This window comes from Scyliorhinus torazame, unplaced genomic scaffold (genome assembly GCF_047496885.1).
Source record: "Scyliorhinus torazame isolate Kashiwa2021f unplaced genomic scaffold, sScyTor2.1 scaffold_107, whole genome shotgun sequence".
Lineage (NCBI taxonomy): Eukaryota > Metazoa > Chordata > Chondrichthyes > Carcharhiniformes > Scyliorhinidae > Scyliorhinus > Scyliorhinus torazame.
The window spans coordinates 344,857-365,030 of NW_027307834.1; the positions used below are offsets into that span (position 1 = coordinate 344,857).

The 20,174-nt window shown below is 47.4% G+C and overlaps 1 protein-coding gene across 2 annotated transcripts in view; it reads right to left on the reverse strand.

Moving 5' to 3' along the window:
* Positions 1 to 20,174, reverse strand: part of LOC140405583 (UDP-glucose:glycoprotein glucosyltransferase 2-like) — a 401,405-nt gene that overhangs the window by 313,627 nt on the left and 67,604 nt on the right. For both annotated transcript variants that reach the window (XM_072494138.1, XM_072494139.1), the window contains exon 4: positions 9,815 to 9,945. In XM_072494138.1, coding sequence (XP_072350239.1) covers positions 9,815 to 9,945 — 131 coding nt within the window. The remainder of the gene's footprint in view (positions 1 to 9,814; positions 9,946 to 20,174) is intronic.

Here is a 20,174-nt window from a genome sequence, read left to right on the forward strand (position 1 = left end):
CGAGGTCCGGCCCTGCCGGCTCAATGGTCGATGGATCAGTTGGTTACATACCTGGATGAGAAGTTCGCCCGTACTGTAAGGAGTGTGCAGAGGACTTCACCAAGGTGGTAGCCTCGATTAAGGAGGCTGTCGAATGGATGGAGGTGACAGTGACGGCCCAGGGATAGTCGATCCAAAAGCTACAGGAGCAGGCGACGGAACAAGGGGAGCAGTCCACTGGGATGGCAGTGGAAATTTGCATTCTACATGATCGGCAAAAGCGGCTGCTGGAAAAGGTGGAAGACCTGGAGAATCATTCCCACAGGCAGAATGTTTGGATCGTCGGTGCGGATGTTGTGAAGCTGTCGAGAAAATGATGGGGGCAGAGGCGCTCGACGAGCCGTTGTAGGTGGACCGGACGCACAGGGCACTTATGCGCAAGCCCAGGGTCGTGAGCCCCCAAGGGCGTTGGTGGGGAGTCTGCATTGATTCCTGGACAAAGAACGCATCATGAGATGGGCTAGGGAAACAAAACGGTCCGGGTCCACCAAGACTTGGGAGCAGAACGTGCTAAGACTAGGGTGGGTTTTAATAAAGTTAAAGCGGCGCTGTATGCAAAGGGAATAAAATTTGGACTGCTCTACCCGGCCCGTCTTTGGATAACCTACAAGGAACGGGAACTATATTTTGGCTAGCCGGAAGAAGTAGCGGGCTTTATGAAAGCCAACAACCTGGGGACCCATAAGGACTTATAAAAAAGGGAAAACTGGTCGTTCGCGATTTAAATCAAAAAGTTCTGTGGTGCACTGTAACTTGAATTGCGATGACCGGGAAGAGAAGGATTTCTCTGAGTTATCTAACTTTGACCTTTCAGTGTAAGTACTAAGGCACAGTTTCTTACGTTTTTTGTGTGTGTTTGTATAAAAAGAAGAAAAAGGTAAAAAAATGGAGGCGGGTGAAGAAAATGTTCTGGGAAGGAAAGACATCTGTTTGAGTTTTTGCATGCATAATTTTTTCTGTCTCTCCATTTATCCTGTTTGTTTACACTTCCATTGTTTGGGGCTCTGTTTGAAGGTGATGGGATTGATAAAATGTTGTAAAGGGGAGGGGTGGGCCGTTGAGCTTGGACCTTAAGTGGATGGTGTGTTTGCCTTCTGTGCCTGGTGCTATTGTTTTGAAAGCTTATGTTCAGAGTTGAGGGGTAATGATCTAGCAGCTGGTAGACTTTTAGGCATCAGGGGTGCGATCTGCTAGGCTAGCTGGTAAGGCTGGCTCAGGGAAGCGAAGTGGGGGGTGAGCTGAAAAGTGACGAGGTGAGGGATAGGGGGGACTGCTGACAATTAGGGGACTTCCAGGAGACTGGAGGTTGCTGCCAAGGGGTGGATCTGGGGAGGTGCGGGCTAAGGGCTGGCCTCGGAAAGGTCATGGCTGATCGACAGGGGAGGGGAGCAAGAGCCCCCCTGACCAGACTGGTTACGTGGAATGTTCGTTGCCTGAATGAGCCTGTCAATGAGCGTGTTCGCACACTTGAGACAGCTATAGACGGACGTGGTGGCCATGTTACAGGAGACAGACTTGCAGTTGGGGGATCAATTTAGACTGAAAAAGGGATGGGTCCGGTATATCTATTCTGACTAGCACGTGGCACTGGTAACAATCCTGAGATCACTACCTTTGAGGTCCTACTTCCTAACTCCCTAATTCTGCTTTTCGGACCTCATCATTTTTTTACCTATGTCATTTATACCACTAGCTGTTCACCCTGCCCCTCCAGAATATCCTCTAGCCGCTCTGAGACGTCTTTGACCCCAACACCAGGGAGGCAACATACCATCCTGGAGTCTCGTTTGCAGTCACAGAAATACCAATCTATTCTCCTTACAATTGAATCATATGTAACAATTGCTTTCCCACACTTTTTACTCCTCCCCTCTGCAACAGAGGCAACCGTGGCTGTTTGGCTGTTGCTGCTTTCCCCTGAGGTCATTCCCCTAAACAGTATCCAAAGCAGTATATCTGTTTTGTAGGGGAATAACCAGAGAAGATTGCTGCACTACCTGTATAGTCCTCTTGTTCTGTCCATTCCCTTCCTGCCTGCAATGTGACCACCATGCCATCTCTAATCGTGGATGCTCCACAGTGTTCCTAGCTGCTTCTCCAGCTCTGAAACCCCGAGTTGCCAGCAATAACAGTGAATGAACAAAATGGAAGTAATCTGAGCGATGTAGATGACACCATAAATACAGCAAACAGAAAAAAATGTACAAGGACTCTAGAAATCATTGTAACCTTTCGTAAAACATATGGATTGTCTTATCATTGCAGCAAAAAATATTGCATAGTAATATCAAAGAAAACAATTACACCTGGATGCAAAATACCAGTGCAATCAAAAGAAATAAAACAAGTAGGATAATTTCCTTATCTGAGGAACCGAATAACATTTGAAGGGAAAAATGATCAATACCTTGGTAAGTGCAAACACTTGCAAACGAAGCCTTCACAAAACCATTAAACCTCTTTAAATGCTTGAACATTTCTATGAAAATTATTAAAATGCTGCACCTAGTAACAATTCTCTATCGTTGTGAAAGTTGGATATAAGCAAGATATGGGAAGGTAAATTAACCGCAACAAAGAGATGCTGCCGAATTCTCCGCTGCCGGGATTCACCGGTCTGCCGGCAGCACACCCACGCCCGCGGATTTATCACAATGGGAAACCTCATTGGCCGGCTGTGGGAACGGTAAATCCCGCTGCCAGCGGGGGCGGCCGCACAGGAAAATGCGGCTGGTGGACCAGAGAATCCCGCCCATGATTTCTGAGACATATGGCAAAGATTAGCTGGACAACACATACTATTAAATGAGGACGGTTCGAGGAAAGGAAGCAAATGTGCACCAAAATATAACCACAATTCCTTAGGAATGTACTTAGGAGAGAAAACATTTGGTAGCAACTGGTAAAATTACAGTAAGAAATAGGGAAATAAAGGAAGAAATACATCAACATCTTAAGAAGGAGAACAGGTACAAGATTTGAGAACACTTAAGATATTGGCTGTTATCAAGGATGATGAAGATAGAGAGTCATGATCAGCAACATTCTAAAACATGGCACCCAAAGAAGAATGAACAAAATCTGGCAAAGGGATAAATGGGCAATGTGGTTCATATGTCCATTGAAATGCACTGTATGAGTTGTCTACAGGAGATTGCTCATATTGAGAAACATGCACTTAAAATGAATTGAAATTCTCTGTGGTGCGAACATTTACTGGGGATTCCAGCTGTAAAGCTGCAGTGATATCAAGCATCCAAAAACTTTAAAACGGAAATACAGTTCTATAGAATTCTCTGGTCCCGCCTTTGGGGAAATCAATGCAGGCAGACTAGAAAATTTAACAGACCAGCCCAAGTTCCAGTGACTTTGGGCCGGAACATACATCACCGTCACAATTATTTCATTTGGAAGTATGCTTGGGTGACATGGGATTCACCCCCACTATAGAAATATGAACGAACATCGCTTATTGTCACAAGTAGGCTTCAATGAAGTTACTGTGAAAAGCCCCTAGTCGCCACATTCCGGCGCCTGTTCGGGGAGGCTGGTACGGGAATTGAACCGTGCTGCTGGCCTGCCTTGGTCTGCTTTCAAAGCCAGCGATTTAGCCCTGTGCTAAACCAGCCCCTTATTTTTTTTTTAAATATTTTTATTCTCCTCCTTTTTCACATTTTCTCCCACATTTACACCCATCAACAATAAACAATAATCGGCAAGATATGTCAATCCCCATAATAACAACGATCCCGTCCGCCCACCAACCCCCAAACCTCAGCCCACATGTTTACATAAACAAATGACAAAAAGGAATCAGGGATTACCCATAGTCACCCTTAATCTACACAGCCCCCCTACCCCACCCCCCACCCACCCCCCCAACTAATGTTCGATGTTATCCAGTTCTTGAAAGTGCATAATAAATAGTGCCCATGACTTGTAGAACCCCTCCGAGCTTCCCCTCAGTTCGAACTTAACCTTCTCAAGGGTCAAGTATTCCAACAGGTCCCCCCGCCACGCCAGGGCACTGGGTGGAGAGGCTGCTCTCCATCCTAGCAGGATCTGTCTTCGGGCGATCAACGAGGCGAAGGCTATGATATCTGCCTCCGCTCCCGTTTCCAACCCTGGCTGGTCCGACACCCCGAACATGGCCTTCTGGGGACCCGGGTCCAGTTTCACACGCACCACCGTGGAAATTACCCGAAACACCTCCCTCCAGTACTCCCCTAGCTTTGGACAGGACCAAAACATATGAACGTGATTCGCAGGCCCCCCCGCGCAACGTCACACACATCCTCTACTCCTTCAAAAAATTGGCTCATCCTCGTCCTCGTGAGGTGCGCTCTATATACCACCTTCAGCTGTATCAGCCCCAACCTCGCACATGAGGTGGAGGCATTCACTCTCCGGAGCCCCCTCCTCTATAACCTCTCCCAGCTCTTCCTCCCACTTTGCTTTGATCCCTTCCAGTGGTGCCTTATCCTCTTCCAGAATAGCTCCGTACGCCGCTGACACTGCCCCCTTCTCCAGTCCCCTTGTCGTCAACACCTCCTCCAGCAATGTGGAGGCCGGTTCCTCTGGGAAGCTCTGTATCTCCTACCTGGCAAAATCCCGAACCTGCATGTACCTAAACCCTTCTCCCTGCTCTAGCCCATACTTCGCTTCCAGCTCCCTCAATCCTGCAAACCGACCCCGAAGAAACAAATCTTTTAGCGCCTTAATCCCCTTCTCTTCCCATTTCTGAAAACTTCCATCCCACCTGTGGTTCCCCCGAATCGGCATTTCCCTTGACCCTAAACCCAACCCGAAGTGTTGGCGAAACTGCCTCCAGATTTTCAATGAAGCTATTATTACCGGACTCCCTGAATATTTCCCCGGAGCTATCGGGAGCGGCGCTGTTGCGAGTGCCTTCAGCCCCGACCCCCTGCACAAACTCTCCTCCATTCTGACCCACTGAGAATCCACCCCTCTGACCCAGCTCCGCACTTTCTCCACATTCGCCGCCCAGTAGTAGTACAACAAGTTCGGGAGACCCAAACCCCCTGCCTGCCTTCCCCTCTGTAGCAGCACCTTTCTCACTCTGGCCACCTTCCCTCCCCATATGAATGAGGTAACCCTTCCCTCAATCTCCCTGAAAAAAGTCTTTGGCAGGAAAATCGGTAGGCATTGAAAAATAAACAGGAATCGCGGCAACACATTCATTTTAACCGCCTGTACCCGACCTGCCAGTGACAGAGGAAGGCCGTCCCACCCTGCCAGATCGGCTTTCACTCTCCCCACCAAACTAGTGATGGTGTACCTGTGAAGCCTCCCCCACTCCCGGGCAACCTGCACCCCCAGATACCTAAAATGAGTCCCTGCTCTACGGAACGGCAGCCCCCCCCCACCCCTGCCCCCACCCCCGGCCGAGACACCACTTGTACCCCGAGAAAGACCCAAATACCCGCAGTAGCTCCAATATTCCTCCTATCGACGCACTCGGCTCCGACACATACAGCAGCAAGTCGTCAGCATATAAGGACACCCTATGCTCTATTCCCCCCCCCCGCACTATTCCTTTCCATGCTCCCGAACTTCTCAATGCGATGGCCAACGGCTCAATCGCAAGTGCAAACAGCAGGGGGGACACAGGACATCCCTGTCTCGTCCCACGGTGGAGAGAGAAATATCTCGAACTGATATTATTTGTGCGGACACTCGCCTTCGGTTCCTTATATAATAGCTTTACCCAGTTCACAAACCTTGGTCCAATCCCCAACCACTCCAGCACTGCCATCAGGTACCCCCATTCTACCCGATCAAGCGCCTTCTCGGCGTCCAATGCCACAACTACCTCTGCTTCCTTTCTTTCCGCCGGTGCCATAACAACGTTCAAAATCCTCCTGATGTTCGAAAACAGCTGCCTCCCTTTCACGAACCCCGTCTGATCCTCCCCTATTACCTTCGGAAGGCACTCCTCCAGCCTACCCGCCAGTACCTTCGCCTACACTTTTACGTCCACATTCAGAAGTGATATGGGCCGATACGACCCACACTCCGTCGGATCCTGATCTTTTTTTAGTAACAGGGAAATCGATGCCTGCCCCAAGGTTTGCGGCAACACCCCCTTCCCTATCGCCTCCTCAAACATCCCCACCATCAGGGGTGCCAACCTATCCTTAAAGTTTTTATAATATTCCACCGGAAACCCATCCGGCCCTGCCACCTTCCCCGACTGCATCCTCCCAATCGCATCCTTTATCTCCTGCTCCACTATTGCTCCTTCTAATGTAGCCCTGTCCCCCTCCCCTAGCCTCGGGTACTCCAACCCATCGAGAAATTCCTGCATCTCACGGTCTCCTCCGAGTGGCTCTGACTTGTACAACCTCTCATAAAACTCCTCAAAAACCTTGTTAATCAGCACTGGGGCCACCACCAACTTCCCTGCCCTATCCTTCACCTGAAGAATTTCCCTTGCCGCTGCCTCCCTCCGGAGCTGACCTGCTAACATATCTCCATGTTCATAAACTGCACCCCTTGCTCGTCTCAGTTGGCGCACCGCCTTCCTGGTGGACAGTCGGTCAAAGCTCGCCTGTAGTTCCTTCCTCTTTTCCAGCTTTGCCGGGTCCCCATCCTCTGCATACCTCCTATCTACCTCTAACATCTCATCTATTACCCTCTGCCGCTCCAACCTCTCCTCCTTATCCACCCTAGCCTTAAACGAAATTACCTCACCTCTCACCACCGCCTTTAGAGCCTCCCAGACGACACCTCACCCATACAATTGAAACCTACATATTCCTTAATTACCTTTTCAATTTTCTCACAGAATACTTGGTTCCCCAAAAGCCCCACATCCAATTTCCTCCCCGGTCTCTGCGCTGCCCCCTTCTCTAGCACCATATCCACCCAATGTGGAGCGTGATCTGACACTGCAATTGCAGAGTATTCCGACCCCTTGACTCCAGCCAGCAAAGCCTTCCCCACCACAAAAAAGTCGATCCACGAGTATACCTTATGGACCGCTGCAAAAAATGAATATTCCCGTTCCCTTGGGTGCAGGAACGTCCAAGGGTCCACCCCTCCCATTTCCACCATTAGCCCAGCCAGCGCCTTCGCCCCCCCTGATGGGACCAACGAGCGCGGTCGTGATCTGTCCAACCTTGGCTCCTGCACCAGGTTCCAGTCCCCCCCCCACAATCAGCTCATGCGTGTCTAAGTCGGGAATAGCCCCAACCACCTTCCTCGCGAATCCCACATCGTCCCAATTGGGACCGTATACACTTAACAGCGCCACTAATCTCCCCTCCAATGCCCCTGTCACAATCACATATCTACCCCCTGATCTGCCACCTCCTTCTCCATCTGGAAGCGTACCCTTTTGCTGACCAGCACCGCTACCCCTCGGGCTCTTCCATCAAATCCGGAGTGAAACACTTGGCTAACCCAGCCCTTTTTAAGTCTCACCTGGTCCTTCACCCTCAAGTGAGTCTCCTGCAGCGTTGCTACATCGGCTTTCAAACTTTTAAGATGTGCAAGCACCCTTGACCTCTTGACCGGACCTCCTAGCCCTCTCACGTTCCACGTGATTATCCTTACTGGGGGTCTCTCACCCCCCCCCACCTTTCTTATCCACCATCACCATACCACCGGGCCCTGCCCCATAAGCCTGACCCGCCCCTGTCCATTGTTAACATCGAACCCCTTCCCCCCCTCCCAAGAACCCCCCCCCCCCGACAAAAACATCCCCAACATCCCTCCCTCCACCCCCTCTTGCTAGCCTCGTAGGCCCATTGAAGCCTGCTACCCAGGCTCCAACATCCGCAGTCCTCCTCTCACCTCACCCCCGTTCACGAACTGACTCTAGTTAGCTAGCGCGGGTGGCTCCCCCCCGCCAATACCTCTCGTCCCCTTCCGCCCAGTCCCAGAGAAAGAAACACCAAAACAAACCCAACAATCCAACCCCGACAATTCACTAACATAACATTTAACTGTCGCAACACAGAACGCCATTAACTTGAACTCTGCAACAATGCAAAGAGAAGTAAATTTCAAATTTCAATACAAATCAGTAAAAAGAAAGTTGTAACATTTGTACATTTTCCAGCCGCTCAAACACAGTCCACATTCTTTCTTCCAGTTCCGCTCTTCACGTCTGTCCCAAGCCTTCTGCCCTCACGAACGCCTCAGCCACCTCCGCTGTCTCAAAATAAAAGTCATTGGCTTTATATGTTACTCTCAACTTCGCCGGGTACACCACACCAAATCGCACCCCCTTCTTGTCCAATGCCGCCTTCACTCGCCCAAACGCCACTCGTCTTTTTGCCAACTCCACCGTCCAGTCCTGGTAGATCCGAACCGCAGTACCATCCCACAGCACCTCACGCTTCTGCTTCGCCCAGCTTAATACTTTCTCCTTCATGCAAAATTTATGGAAGCAGATAATTACTGCCCTTGGCGGCTCGTTCACTTTGGGCTTCGGCCTTAATGACCGATGAGCTCGGTCTAGCTCGTACAGGGTGGGGTTCTCACCCTCACCCATCAGCTCCACCAACTTCTTAGCGAAGTATTGCGTTGGCCTTGGGCCTTTCCCTTCGGGCAAGCCCACAATTCTCAAATTGTGCCGCCTTGAGCGGTTTTCCAAGTCTTCCAGCTTTGCTCGGAGCCCTCTGTTAACCTCCACCACCCTCCGCAGTTCGTCTCCCATCGAGGTGACCTGGTCGCTGTGTCGTGTCACAGCCTCCTCCACCTCCTTCATCTTCTCGCCCTGCTCTCTCACCTCGGCCGATGCCTTTGCCACCTCCACCCTGATCGGGCCGATTGCCTCCTCCAACAATGACCTCACCACGACCACCATCTCTTTCCTCAGGATCTCCATGTGCCTCACCAAACGTTTTTCCAGCTCCACCACCATCACCTCGGTCATCTTCTCCACCGTAAGTAGTGCGGTCCCGCCTTGCAGTTCGGCTTCCGCCACCCTGTCAACACTTTTGCTTTTGCTCGTCTTCTCCTTCGGCGGCGAACCCGCGTTTCCTCCTTTCTTTGACGCTGCTTTTCGCATCTTTTAGCGGCTTATTGTTTTTTATCTTCTTTCCTTTCTCCTCTCTCCCCCTTCACCCTCCTGCCCTTCATCAATCGGACATTCTTCCTTTTTGAGAAAAAAAAACTTTTACCAAACTTCCATGAATCTTCTTTCTTTCTCCTCTCCATTCACCTGGGACCAGGCTTCAAACCTTCTTCTTCCTAGGTGGGAGCCATCCGACGTGGAGCACCCTCTCTACATGGCGCTCGGGCCTGCCGCCTCGACCTCTTCGTAGCTCCGCCCCCGCTGCTCCAACCTGCCGGGCCCGGCGCCTCAGCCGCCCGACACCCGCGCGGGGTTCTTCACCGGCTTTTAAACCGGCTCCGCAGGCTGCTCGTGGCGGCCCCAAAGGCCGACGATAGTCGGGGAGTGCGTGAGGTCTCGGGGATTCCCCGAGATCGCCGCGAATCGCGGCCACCGGCGGGAGCTCTTTTTTTTGCGGCCGCCCTGCTCGCCCACCCCACCGGAAACCCCAACCAGCCCCTTATTAAGACCCTGATTAAAAATATAAATTTTGATCGAGATTAAAATTACCGTTTCAATTTAAATATCCAAGTCAATGAAGTATTAACCAAACTGAGAAGAGAATGCAGTGTCAAGGTGCTTCAATACTCTTTTTTTCTTTTTAAAATGAAGGAAGTGTTTTAGCTGTGCCATAGTCCCTTTCACCCAACAAAGCTAACTTAAACAGGGCATGCAGATTACTATACACACCTGTTGAAACATCTGAACAGTTGGGGAATATGCTCTCAGAGAGAGAGCAAACTTCAGAAGATTGAGTTTCAGCTGTGACAAAAACTGACCAGCTTTCTTCAGAATCAGGTTACAGTAGGTACGTTCAGAATCTGTTAAATAAAATTATCATATTTGTAATACAACTTTAAAAACAAAGTCAATTGCAGTAATTATCCTTGTAGCATGCTATAAATAGTAAATTTTACTAATAACAGCTTTTTCATTGCAGTGCTCCTGAAAATCTGTCATCCATAGTTGTAATGTCTGGAATTTTGCTGTCAGTGGCAAAGCAAGGGTGCTTACCATTGCCCTTGAAGGAAGCTGCACTTTGTGTGAGAACTTTAACTTCCTCGACATGAAATTCACTGTAGCATCATTTCCTGGGGAGTCTAGCTGTCAAGCTGCCCAAGCAACCAATCATACTAGAGATTTTTCAGAGAGCAAACAAGAAATAAAAACACTAATAATCAAAATAATTGTTAAAAAATTTAGAGGCAGTGAAATAACGATTGGGACATAAAGAACAGATAGGTTCAGGTAGAAGCTAAAATACAATGAACAAACCTGACATTTAAATTATTTTTAAAAAGCTAGTTTAAAATATCTAGTAATTGATTATTTGGCAACATTTGACAACAGTCCACAAATATAAAATTGTATTTTGAGGGCTAGGTCAAATGTGCAGCAGTTACTATTACTCAAAGGCCTGTTAAACACTCATTGAACACGGGATTCGAACAGGGGTTGGAAAAAGTTCTCATCCAATCAAATGATTTCACCGAATGCCGGTTTGGCACGGGAGCGGGGGACCACAGCAAAGTGAACGACAGGTTGAATGTTCTTTCGGAGGATCGGTGCAGACTAGATAGGCCGAATGACCTCCTTCTGCACTTCAGGGATTCTATGAGAGATTGCATCTTGAAGATTTCAATATTAATTTGGTCAGATTTGAAGGGGACAGTGAATGCTGATAGTTTCCAATCAAACTTATGGGTCAATATTTCACTAGTTTGCTGCGGTGTCAAAACAAAGTGCTTCCTGTTACAAGTAGATATCAAAAAACAAGGGTCAACTTGCCCATACATAAGATTACCTTAACCTTTACTGAAAAATAGAAACAGTAAGACTGAAGCATCCAATTTTTCTTTTCAAATAGCTGAACTCAGAAAAAAATCCAACACACTCAAACACAATCAAAAAAACGCAACTTTGCGATCATATTTGCCATGCACGAAGTGTTGAAATCCGAACATATGTGCTCGCTCATGCTCCTCACATTTTTCACTTGTGCCCACCTCACCCTCAGCACAGGAGTGGTCCTCTTCCTTCCTGGCAAGCTGGAGCTTCTCAAACAGCAAGAGGGTTTTTCAGCTTGGACCTTCCTCCACCCACCTGTGCCCACACTATGCAACTATAACTCCTTTACCTTCCTAGCCCTACCCATTACATCTTGGCGTTTCTCCGGGATCCACAGCTGAAGGTGGAGGCGGCCTGTTGTCGGAAATGACCTGGGCGGGCATCCTCTTGAGGGCCTGCGTTTGCACAGCATGGGTGTACAAGACTGGACCTGTGTTGGTTACAGGAAGAGAGGGAGGGGGGAGGTGGGGGGGGTCAGATTGTCTGAACATCCCCAGAGACTCCTGTGTGGAAGGCCTCACATTATGCAGCAGTCAATCCTTTGGGTGATTGAGGACTCCTCAATAGATGGAGGGGCAGATGGGGTGAGATCCAGACATTTTAGGGAACGATTAAATAGAGCAGGTGAATTTAAAAGTTGCACAAAATGTGATGAAACGGGTAGTGGACAAGAAATCCAAAGTTCGTAGTTTTGCCAGTGGAGATAGAGTTTTAGTGTTGTTCCCAGTGAAGGTGAGCCCTTAAAAGCAAGGTTTTGTGGATTTTATCAGATTGAAAGGAAATTAAGTGAAGTGAATTACGTGGTAAAAACACCAGATAGAAGGAAGACTCACCGAGTGTGTCATGTGATTATGCTTAAAAAGTGCTTTGAAAGGGAAGGAGAGAAAAAGGAGGAGGCTTTGTTCTTTGTTTTAATGATTCTAACTCAAAGTGACGAACCAAATCCAGATGACTGTTAATTTAACATACCTCAAATTAAATTGGAAAACAAGGATGTTCTTAAAAATTGGGATAAATTGTTGAGTTGCCTTCCAGAGAAAAAAACAAACTGACCTGAAAGAATTATTGATATCACGTGGGCAAGTTTGTAGAGATAAACTGGGAAGTACTAAAATGGCTATACATGATGTAGATGAGGTGTTATGGGCGAGGCGTTTTCAGAACCCCAAAATGTATCATGGAGTTCAACCAACCTCCCCCTTTAATGTATTTGTTGCTTTTCCGAGCACATGGCTTGTTCCCTAGGTGTGGGATTACAATTATGGACACGTGGGTTTTTTGTTGCTAACTTTTGGTTGGTTCAATTGGCTCTGTTTTATAACCTTTGCTCTCGAGTCGCCAGGTATCTTTATGATACCGCCACGAGGTTCAAGTTCAAGTAATGATCAATAACTCAATGCACCAATTAGTAAGATTCAAATCAAAGCACATTTATTATACACAGTAATCGCTACTCATGCATAAATTCTATTTCTAAGCTACTTCTACAACTAACAGGCCTATACTTAGTTTCGGACTGGCCCACCAGGTCAGGGGAAAAAATGGCCTTTCGTTCGGGTTCTGAGTCTGCGGGATTCGAACTTGGTACGGACTGGTAGCTAGGAGCGCCTATCTCGAAGCGAGCGTTGACTTAAGACTTACTGGCTTTTGGCGGCAGCTGAACCGGTCACTGTCAAGGGTTGGTTCGCGTTGCTGAGTGACCCGGTCAAGAAGAACGATTTGAACTTGGGGGTTTAACTTTATAGTCCCCAGGGGCTTCCCGCCTTTCGGGGCGGACCCTGTACCTGGTTCCAAGTGATTGGACTTTGTTCCAATCGCTTGGTTCGATTTCTCCAATACTGGAGCGGTTCCCTGATCGATGGGCGGTCTTGAGGTGTCCGTTAACCTCTTTTGTGTTGGCTCCTGCTGGCGCCGGGGAGTCTGGCTTGACTTTGTTTATCCCAAATGTTTCGATTGTACCTGGGGATCGCTCATTAGTATGTAGATGGCTGCTATATTATTATGCAGATGGCTGCTTGAATCGATGCTGTCTGGGCTTTTGCAGAGTTTAATACACAGTAAACTTGCACCTGCTAGTTTCTGCCTGTGTTAGCTGAATTTCCCTGCAGCCTTTGCTGTTCTCCATTTTACGTCGGGAGTTGGCCAACCCAGGTGGCTACATTTTAAACACAAAACAATGTTTATTCCATGAACTCAACTTAACCTCTTAAATAAGCATTGGATCTCTTAACACCCCCTACTTCAAAGATAACCCCGAAAATATTACAACACTAAATAATCCTTCAGTTATTCCTTTCAACATCCATGAGACGTAACACCTTTATACAGAAACACATCAGGTTAAAGGCCATAGAACATAGAACGATACAGCGCAGTACAGGCCCTGCGGCCCACAATGTTGCACCGACATGTGAAGACAAAAAAACAAAAGCCATCTAACCTACACTATGCCATTATCATCCATATGCTTATCCAATAAACTTTTAAATGCCCTCAATGTTGGCGAGTTCACTACTGTTGCAGGTAGGGCATTTCACGGCCTCACCACTCTTTGCGTAAAGAACCTACCTCTGACCTCTGTCCCTTTTTCTATTACCCCTCAGTTTAAGGCTATGTCCCCTCGTGCTAGCTATTTCCATTCGCGGGAGAAGGCTCTCACTGTCCACCCTATCTAACCCCCTGATCATTTTGTATGCCTCTATTAAGTCTCCTCTTAACCTTCTTCTCTCTAACGAAAACAACCTCAAGTCCATCAGCCTTTCCTCATAAGATTTTCCCTCCATACCAGGCAACATCCTGGTAAATCTCCTCTGCACCCGTTCCAAAGCTTCCACGTCCTTCCTATCATGAGGTGACCAGAACTGTACGCAATACTCCAAATGCGGCCGTACCAGAGTTTTGTACAGCTGCAACATGACCTCATGACTCCGGAACTCAATCCCTCTACCAATAAAGGCCAACACTCCATAGGCCTTCTTCACAACCCTATCAACCTGGGAGGCAACTTTCAAGGATCTACGTACATGGACACCTAGATCCCTCTGCTCATCCACACTTCCAAGAATTTTACCATTAGCCAAATATTCCTCATTCCTGTTATTCCTTCCAAAGTGAATCACCTCACACTTCTCTACATTAAACTCCACTTGCCACCTCTCAGCCCAGCTCTGCAGCTTATCTATGTCCCTCTGTAACCTGCAACATCCTTCCGCACTGTCGACAACACCACCGACTTTAGTGTCGTCTGCAAATTTACTCACCCACCCTTCTGCGCCCTCCTCTAGGTCATCTATAAAAATGACAAACAGCAACGGCCCCAGAACAGATCCTTGTGGTACGCCACTTGTAACTGAACTCCATTCTGAACATTTCCCATCAACCACCACCTTCTGTCTTCTTTCAGCTAGCCAATTTCTGATCCACATCTCTAAATCACCCTCAATCCCCAGCCTCCGTATTTTCTGCAATAGCCTACCGTGGGGAACCTTATCAAACGCTTTGCTGAAATCCATATACACCACAAAACTGTTCAGTCACCTTCTCAAAGAACTCGATAAGGTTTGTGAGGCATGACCTACCCTTCACAAAGCCATGCTGACTATCCCTAATCATATTATTCCTATCTAGATGATTATAAATCTTGACTCTTATAATCCCCTCCAAGACTTTACCCACAACAGACGTGAGGCTCACCGGTCTATAGTTGCCGGGGTTGTCTCTACTCTCCTTCTTGAACAAAGGAACCACATTTGCTATCCTCCAGTCCGCTGGCACTATTTCGTAGCCAATGATGACATAAAAATCAAAGCCAAAGGCTCAGCAATCTCTTCCCTGGCTTCCCAGAGAATCCTAGGATAAATCCCATCAGGCCCCGGGGACTTATCTATTTTCAGCCTGTCCAGAATTGCCAACACCTCTTCCCTACGTACCTCAATGCCATCTATTCTATTAGCCTGGGTCTCAGCATTCTCCTCCACAACATTATCTTTTTCCAGAGTGAATACTGACGAAAAATATTCATTTAGTATCTCGCCTATCTCTTTAGACTCCACACACAACTTCCCATCCCTATCCTTGACTGGCCCTACTTACCCTAGTCATTCTTTTATTCCTGACATACCTATAGAAAGCTTTTGGGTTTTCCTTGATCCTACCTGGCAAATACTTCTCATGTCCCCTCCTTGCTCGTCTTAGCTCTCTCTTTAGATCCTTCCTCGCTACCTTGTAACTATCAAACGCCCCAACTGAAACTTCACACCTCATCTTCACATAGGCCTCCTTCTTCCTCTTGACAAGAGATTCCACTTCTTTGGTAAACCGCGGTTCCCTCGCTCGACGCCTTCCTCCCTGCCTGACCGGTACGTACTTATCAAGAACACGCAGTAGCTGTTCCTTGAACAAGCTCCACATGTCCAGTGTGCCCAACACTTGCAGCCTACTTCTCCAACCTACCCCCCCCCCCCCCCAAGTCATGTCTAATGGCATCATAATTGCCCTTCCCCCAGCTATAACTCTTGCCCTGTGGGGTATACTTATCCCTTTCCATCACTAACGTAAACATCACCGAATTGTGGTCACTGTCCCCAAAGTGCTCACCTACCTCCAAATCTAACACCTGGCCTGGTTCATTACCCAAAACCAAATCCAATGTGGCCTCTCCTCTTGTTGGCCTGTCAACATATTGTGTCAGGAAACCCTCCTGCACACATTGTACAAAAAACGACCCATCTAATGTACTCGAACTATATCTTTTCCAGTCAATATTTGGAAAGTTAAAGTCTCCCATAATAACTACCCTGTTACTTTCGCTCTTTTCCAGGATCATCTTCACCATCCTTTCCTCTACATCCCTAGAACTATTTGGAGGCCTATAGAAAACTCCCAACAGGGTGACCTCTCCTTTCCTGTTTCTAACCTCAGCCCATACTACCTCGGAAGATGAGTCCCCATCTAGCATCCTCTCCGCCACCGTAATACTGTTCTTGACTAGCAGCGCCACACCTCCCCCTCTTTTGCCTCTTTCTCTGAGTTTACTAAAACACCTAAACCCCGGAACCTGCAACAACCATTCCTGTCCCTGCTCTATCCATGTCTCCAAAATGGCCACAACATCAAAGTCCCAGGTACCAACCCATGCTGCCAGTTCCCCTACCTTATTTTGTATACTCCTGGCATTGAAGTAGACACACTTCAAACCACCTACCTGAACACTGGTCCCCTCCTGCGAAGTCAAATCTGTGCTCCTGACCTCTATACTCTCAATCTCCCGTACTCTAAAACTACAATTCAGGTTCCCATGCCCCTGCTGCATTAGTTTAAACCCCCCCAAAGAGCACTAACAAATCTCCCCCCCAGGATATTTGTGCCCCTCAGGTTCAGATGTAGACCATCCTGTCTGTAGAGGTCCCACCTTCCCCAGAAAGAGCCCCAGTTATCCAGAAATCTGAATCCCTCCCGCCTGCACCATCCCTGTAGCCACGTGTTTAATTGCTCTCTCTCCCTATTCCTCATCTCATTATCACGTGGCACGGGCAACAACCCAGAGATAACAACTCTGTTTGTTCTCGTTCTGAGCTTCCATCCTAGCTCCCTGAAAGCCTGCCTGACATCCTTGTCCCCTTTCCTACCTATGTCGTTCGTGCCAATGTGGACCACGACTTGGGGCTGCTCCCCCTCCCCCTTAAGGACCCGGAAAACACGATCCGAGACATCACGTACCCTTGCACCTGGGAGGCAACATACCAAACGTGAGTCTCTCTCGCTCCCACAAAATCTCCTATCTGTGCCCCTGACTATCGAGTCCCCAATTACTAATGCTCTGCTCCTCTCCCCCTTCCCTTCTGAGCAACAGGGACAGACTCCGTGCCAGAGGCCCGTACCCCATGGCTTACCCCTGGTCCCCCCCACAAGTATCCAAAGCGGTATACTTGTTACTCAGGGGAACGACCGCAGGGGATCCCTGCACTGACTGCTTCTTCCCAGTCCCTCTTTCAGTTACCCATCTATCTCCAATCTTTGGTGTAACTAATTCCCTGAAGCTGCTATCTATGACCCCCTCTGCCTCCCGAATGATCCGAAGTTCATCCAACTCCAGCTCCAGTTCCCTAACTCGGTCTTGGAGGAGCTGGAGATGGCTGCACTTCCTGCAGGAGGAACATTGCACTCCCTTCCCTGCCATCCCTCTAACTTCCAACCAAGATCTGGTTAATAAATAAATAAATAAAATAATAATAATATAATATGGCACTTACCTCACACCAATGGGTCTTATTATTAGGTTAGAGGAGGAGGGCGGGTGGGAGACACTACACGTGTAGTGTCTCGGGTTTCCTCTCCACCAGAATTTATTGGTTGCGGGAGGGGGGGGGACCTTCCCAGAAGTCCACGGGTCGAACTTCCGGTTCCCGCCTTACATAAAAAATATAACAGAAAAGAAGAACAGAAACGGGACCAGGTAAGTGTTTTTAAAGCAAATACTCACCTCCCGACAGGCCCCTGCACTCCGCTCCCGCCGAAATTCTAAGGGCTGCTCCTGCAAGGTAAGTGGGTAAGTGTTTTTAAAGCAAATACTCACCTCCCGACAGGCCCCTGCACTCCGCTCCCGCCGAAATTCTAAGGGCTGCTCCTTCAAGGTAAGTGTTTTTAAAGCAAATACTCACCTCCCGACAGGCCCCTGCACCCGATCCCGCCGAAATTCTAAGGGCTGCTCCTGCAAGGTAAGTGTTTTTAAAGCAAATACTCACCTCCCGACAGGCCCCTGCACCCGATCCCGCCGAAATTCTAAGGGCTGCTCCTGCAAGGGAAGTGTTTTTAAAGCAAATACTCACCTCCCGATAGGCCCCTGCAATCCGCTCCCGCCGAAATTCTACTTTACTTTTATGAAATCACCCAAATGATCCAGAGATAATCTTTCATGGCAGAGATCACAGCAGATCCAGCTCACTGCAAACACAGACACACCCCAAGCTCTTTTCAAACTGAAACTAAACTGCAAAATGACTGATCTAAAACCAAGCTCCACCCACACTCTGACATCACTGCATTTCTTAAAGGTACATTGCTTAAACATCCTTTTCTTAAAGGTACCCTCACATGACAGAGGGAAATGCTGTTCCAATCAAACAACATCCATACAGACTTAGCCCTTTTAACTCAGCACAGGTTAACAAAGAGATTGAGAGTATGCTTAGAAATGGCATAATTGAAGTGGGTCGCAGCCAATGGAGCTCACCCGTAGTGACGGTACCCAACGGTTGTGTGTGGACTATAGTAAGGTTAATGAAGTTACAAGAACGGACTCTTATCCTATCCCACGTTTGGAGGATTGCATTGAGAAAGTGGGACAATCAGCTTTTATTTCCAAACTGGATTTACTTAAAGGTGCCTTTATCCGAAAGGGCGAAGGAGATTTCAGCTTTTGTGACTCCAGATGGTATATACCAATTCAAAGTTATGCCATTTGGCATGAAAAACGCCCCAGCCACATTTCAACGGTAATTAACAAAGTTGTTTCAGGATTACCCAATTGTGCGGTATACATCGACGATCTGGACAATTTGCAGCCAGGCATGGAAAGGACATTTAAAACATCTGATGGAGTTATTCGATCAACTTCAGGAGGCAGGTTTGGGGATAAACCTAGCCAAATGTGAATTTGGAAAAGCTCAAGTCACTTTCCTCGGCCATACAATCGGACAGGGTCGAATGGTCACACGGGATTTGAAACCAACAGTTATTGAGGAGCTTCTGATACCCTCAGCACAAAGGGAAATAATGCGATTTCTTGGTATGAGTGGAATTTACTGGAAATTTGACCAAATTTCAGCAGTGTGCTCGCCACACTGATGGACCTGCTGAAGAAATGTCGCAAATTTCAGTGGACAGCGGAGTTTCAACAGGCATGTGACTATCTGAAAGCTGTGATAACCAATGCTCCTGTGTTGGAAAATTATAAGGGACTCTGTGATCAGATTGAACTAAAGTATCTGACTTTAAAGAGAAATGCCGAGGTGTAGAGAAATGGATGGATCGTGCAAAGACCTTCTTGTTCAAAGATAATGTCAATCAAGAGGGATTCCAGTTGGAGCAGGAACAAAACTGGACTATATTATTCTATCTGTGTGCATGTGTTGTTTTTTGAAACAAAAAAGTATATTAATGTGTGCATTTCTTAAAGGATAGTGAAAAGGTGAAAAATGAAACCATCTTGAAGTCGATGGGTTATTTTTTTCTTAGGGGGAGGTGTCATGTGAGAGTCCCTTTAAGAAATGGGTGTATTTGTAGAAAAACCCTCGTGGGTGTATCTTTAAGAAATGGGTGTTTATTACTGCAGTGATGTCAGAGAGTGGGTGGAGCTGGGCTGTTAGTTAGCTTTTAGTTTCACTTTGAGAAAAGCTTCGGTGTGTCTGTGTTTTTTGGGGTTTGTTTCAGTGTTGGAACTGAAGCCAGACAAAGCAGGTGTACTGTTGTTCTCTCTGCCATGAAAAGACTATCTCTTGATCATTTGGTGAATTCAGAATTATAAATGGTCTCAGTAGTGAATTTAAACCTGGTGCTTCTGTTAAAAGGTGTTTTTTAAGTCTTATGGATGTTAAAAGGACAGTAAGGATTACTTAGTGTTGTATTCTTTGGAGGTTGCATTTGAATTAATGGCTGCTAAGATATTCACTGTATGTTTTAAAAAGGTGAACTTGAGTTCATAGAATAAACTTTGTTTTGCTCTAAAAATAACTTTTCCATTTCTGCTGTACCACCCCTGTAGAGTGGGCCATGTGCTCCCCATACCACAATCTATTAAAAGTTGTGGGTCAGATGAACTCCATGATACACTTTGGGGTTCTCTAAAGCCTGGCCCATAACACCTTTGTTTGGGGGAAAGAATCCCACGGTATGGAAAGCCATCCTGCAGAGAGGGTGTGTCATGGGAATGTCACTTTAAGAAATGTTTGTCTGCTCAAGTGACTGCAGTGATGTCAGAGTGTGGCTGGAGCGGAGCTCTGACTCTGCTTTTTAGTTTCGCTTTGAGGAAAAGCTTGGGTGTGTCTGTGTTTTTTGGTTTTGTTTTAGTGTTGGAGCTGAAGCCAGCCAAAGGTGTAATTTTGAACTCTCTGCAATCCAACGACTATCTCTATATCATTTGGTGAATTCAGAGTGATAACTGCTTTCAGTGGAGAATTTAAACCTGATGTGCTTTGTAAAAAGG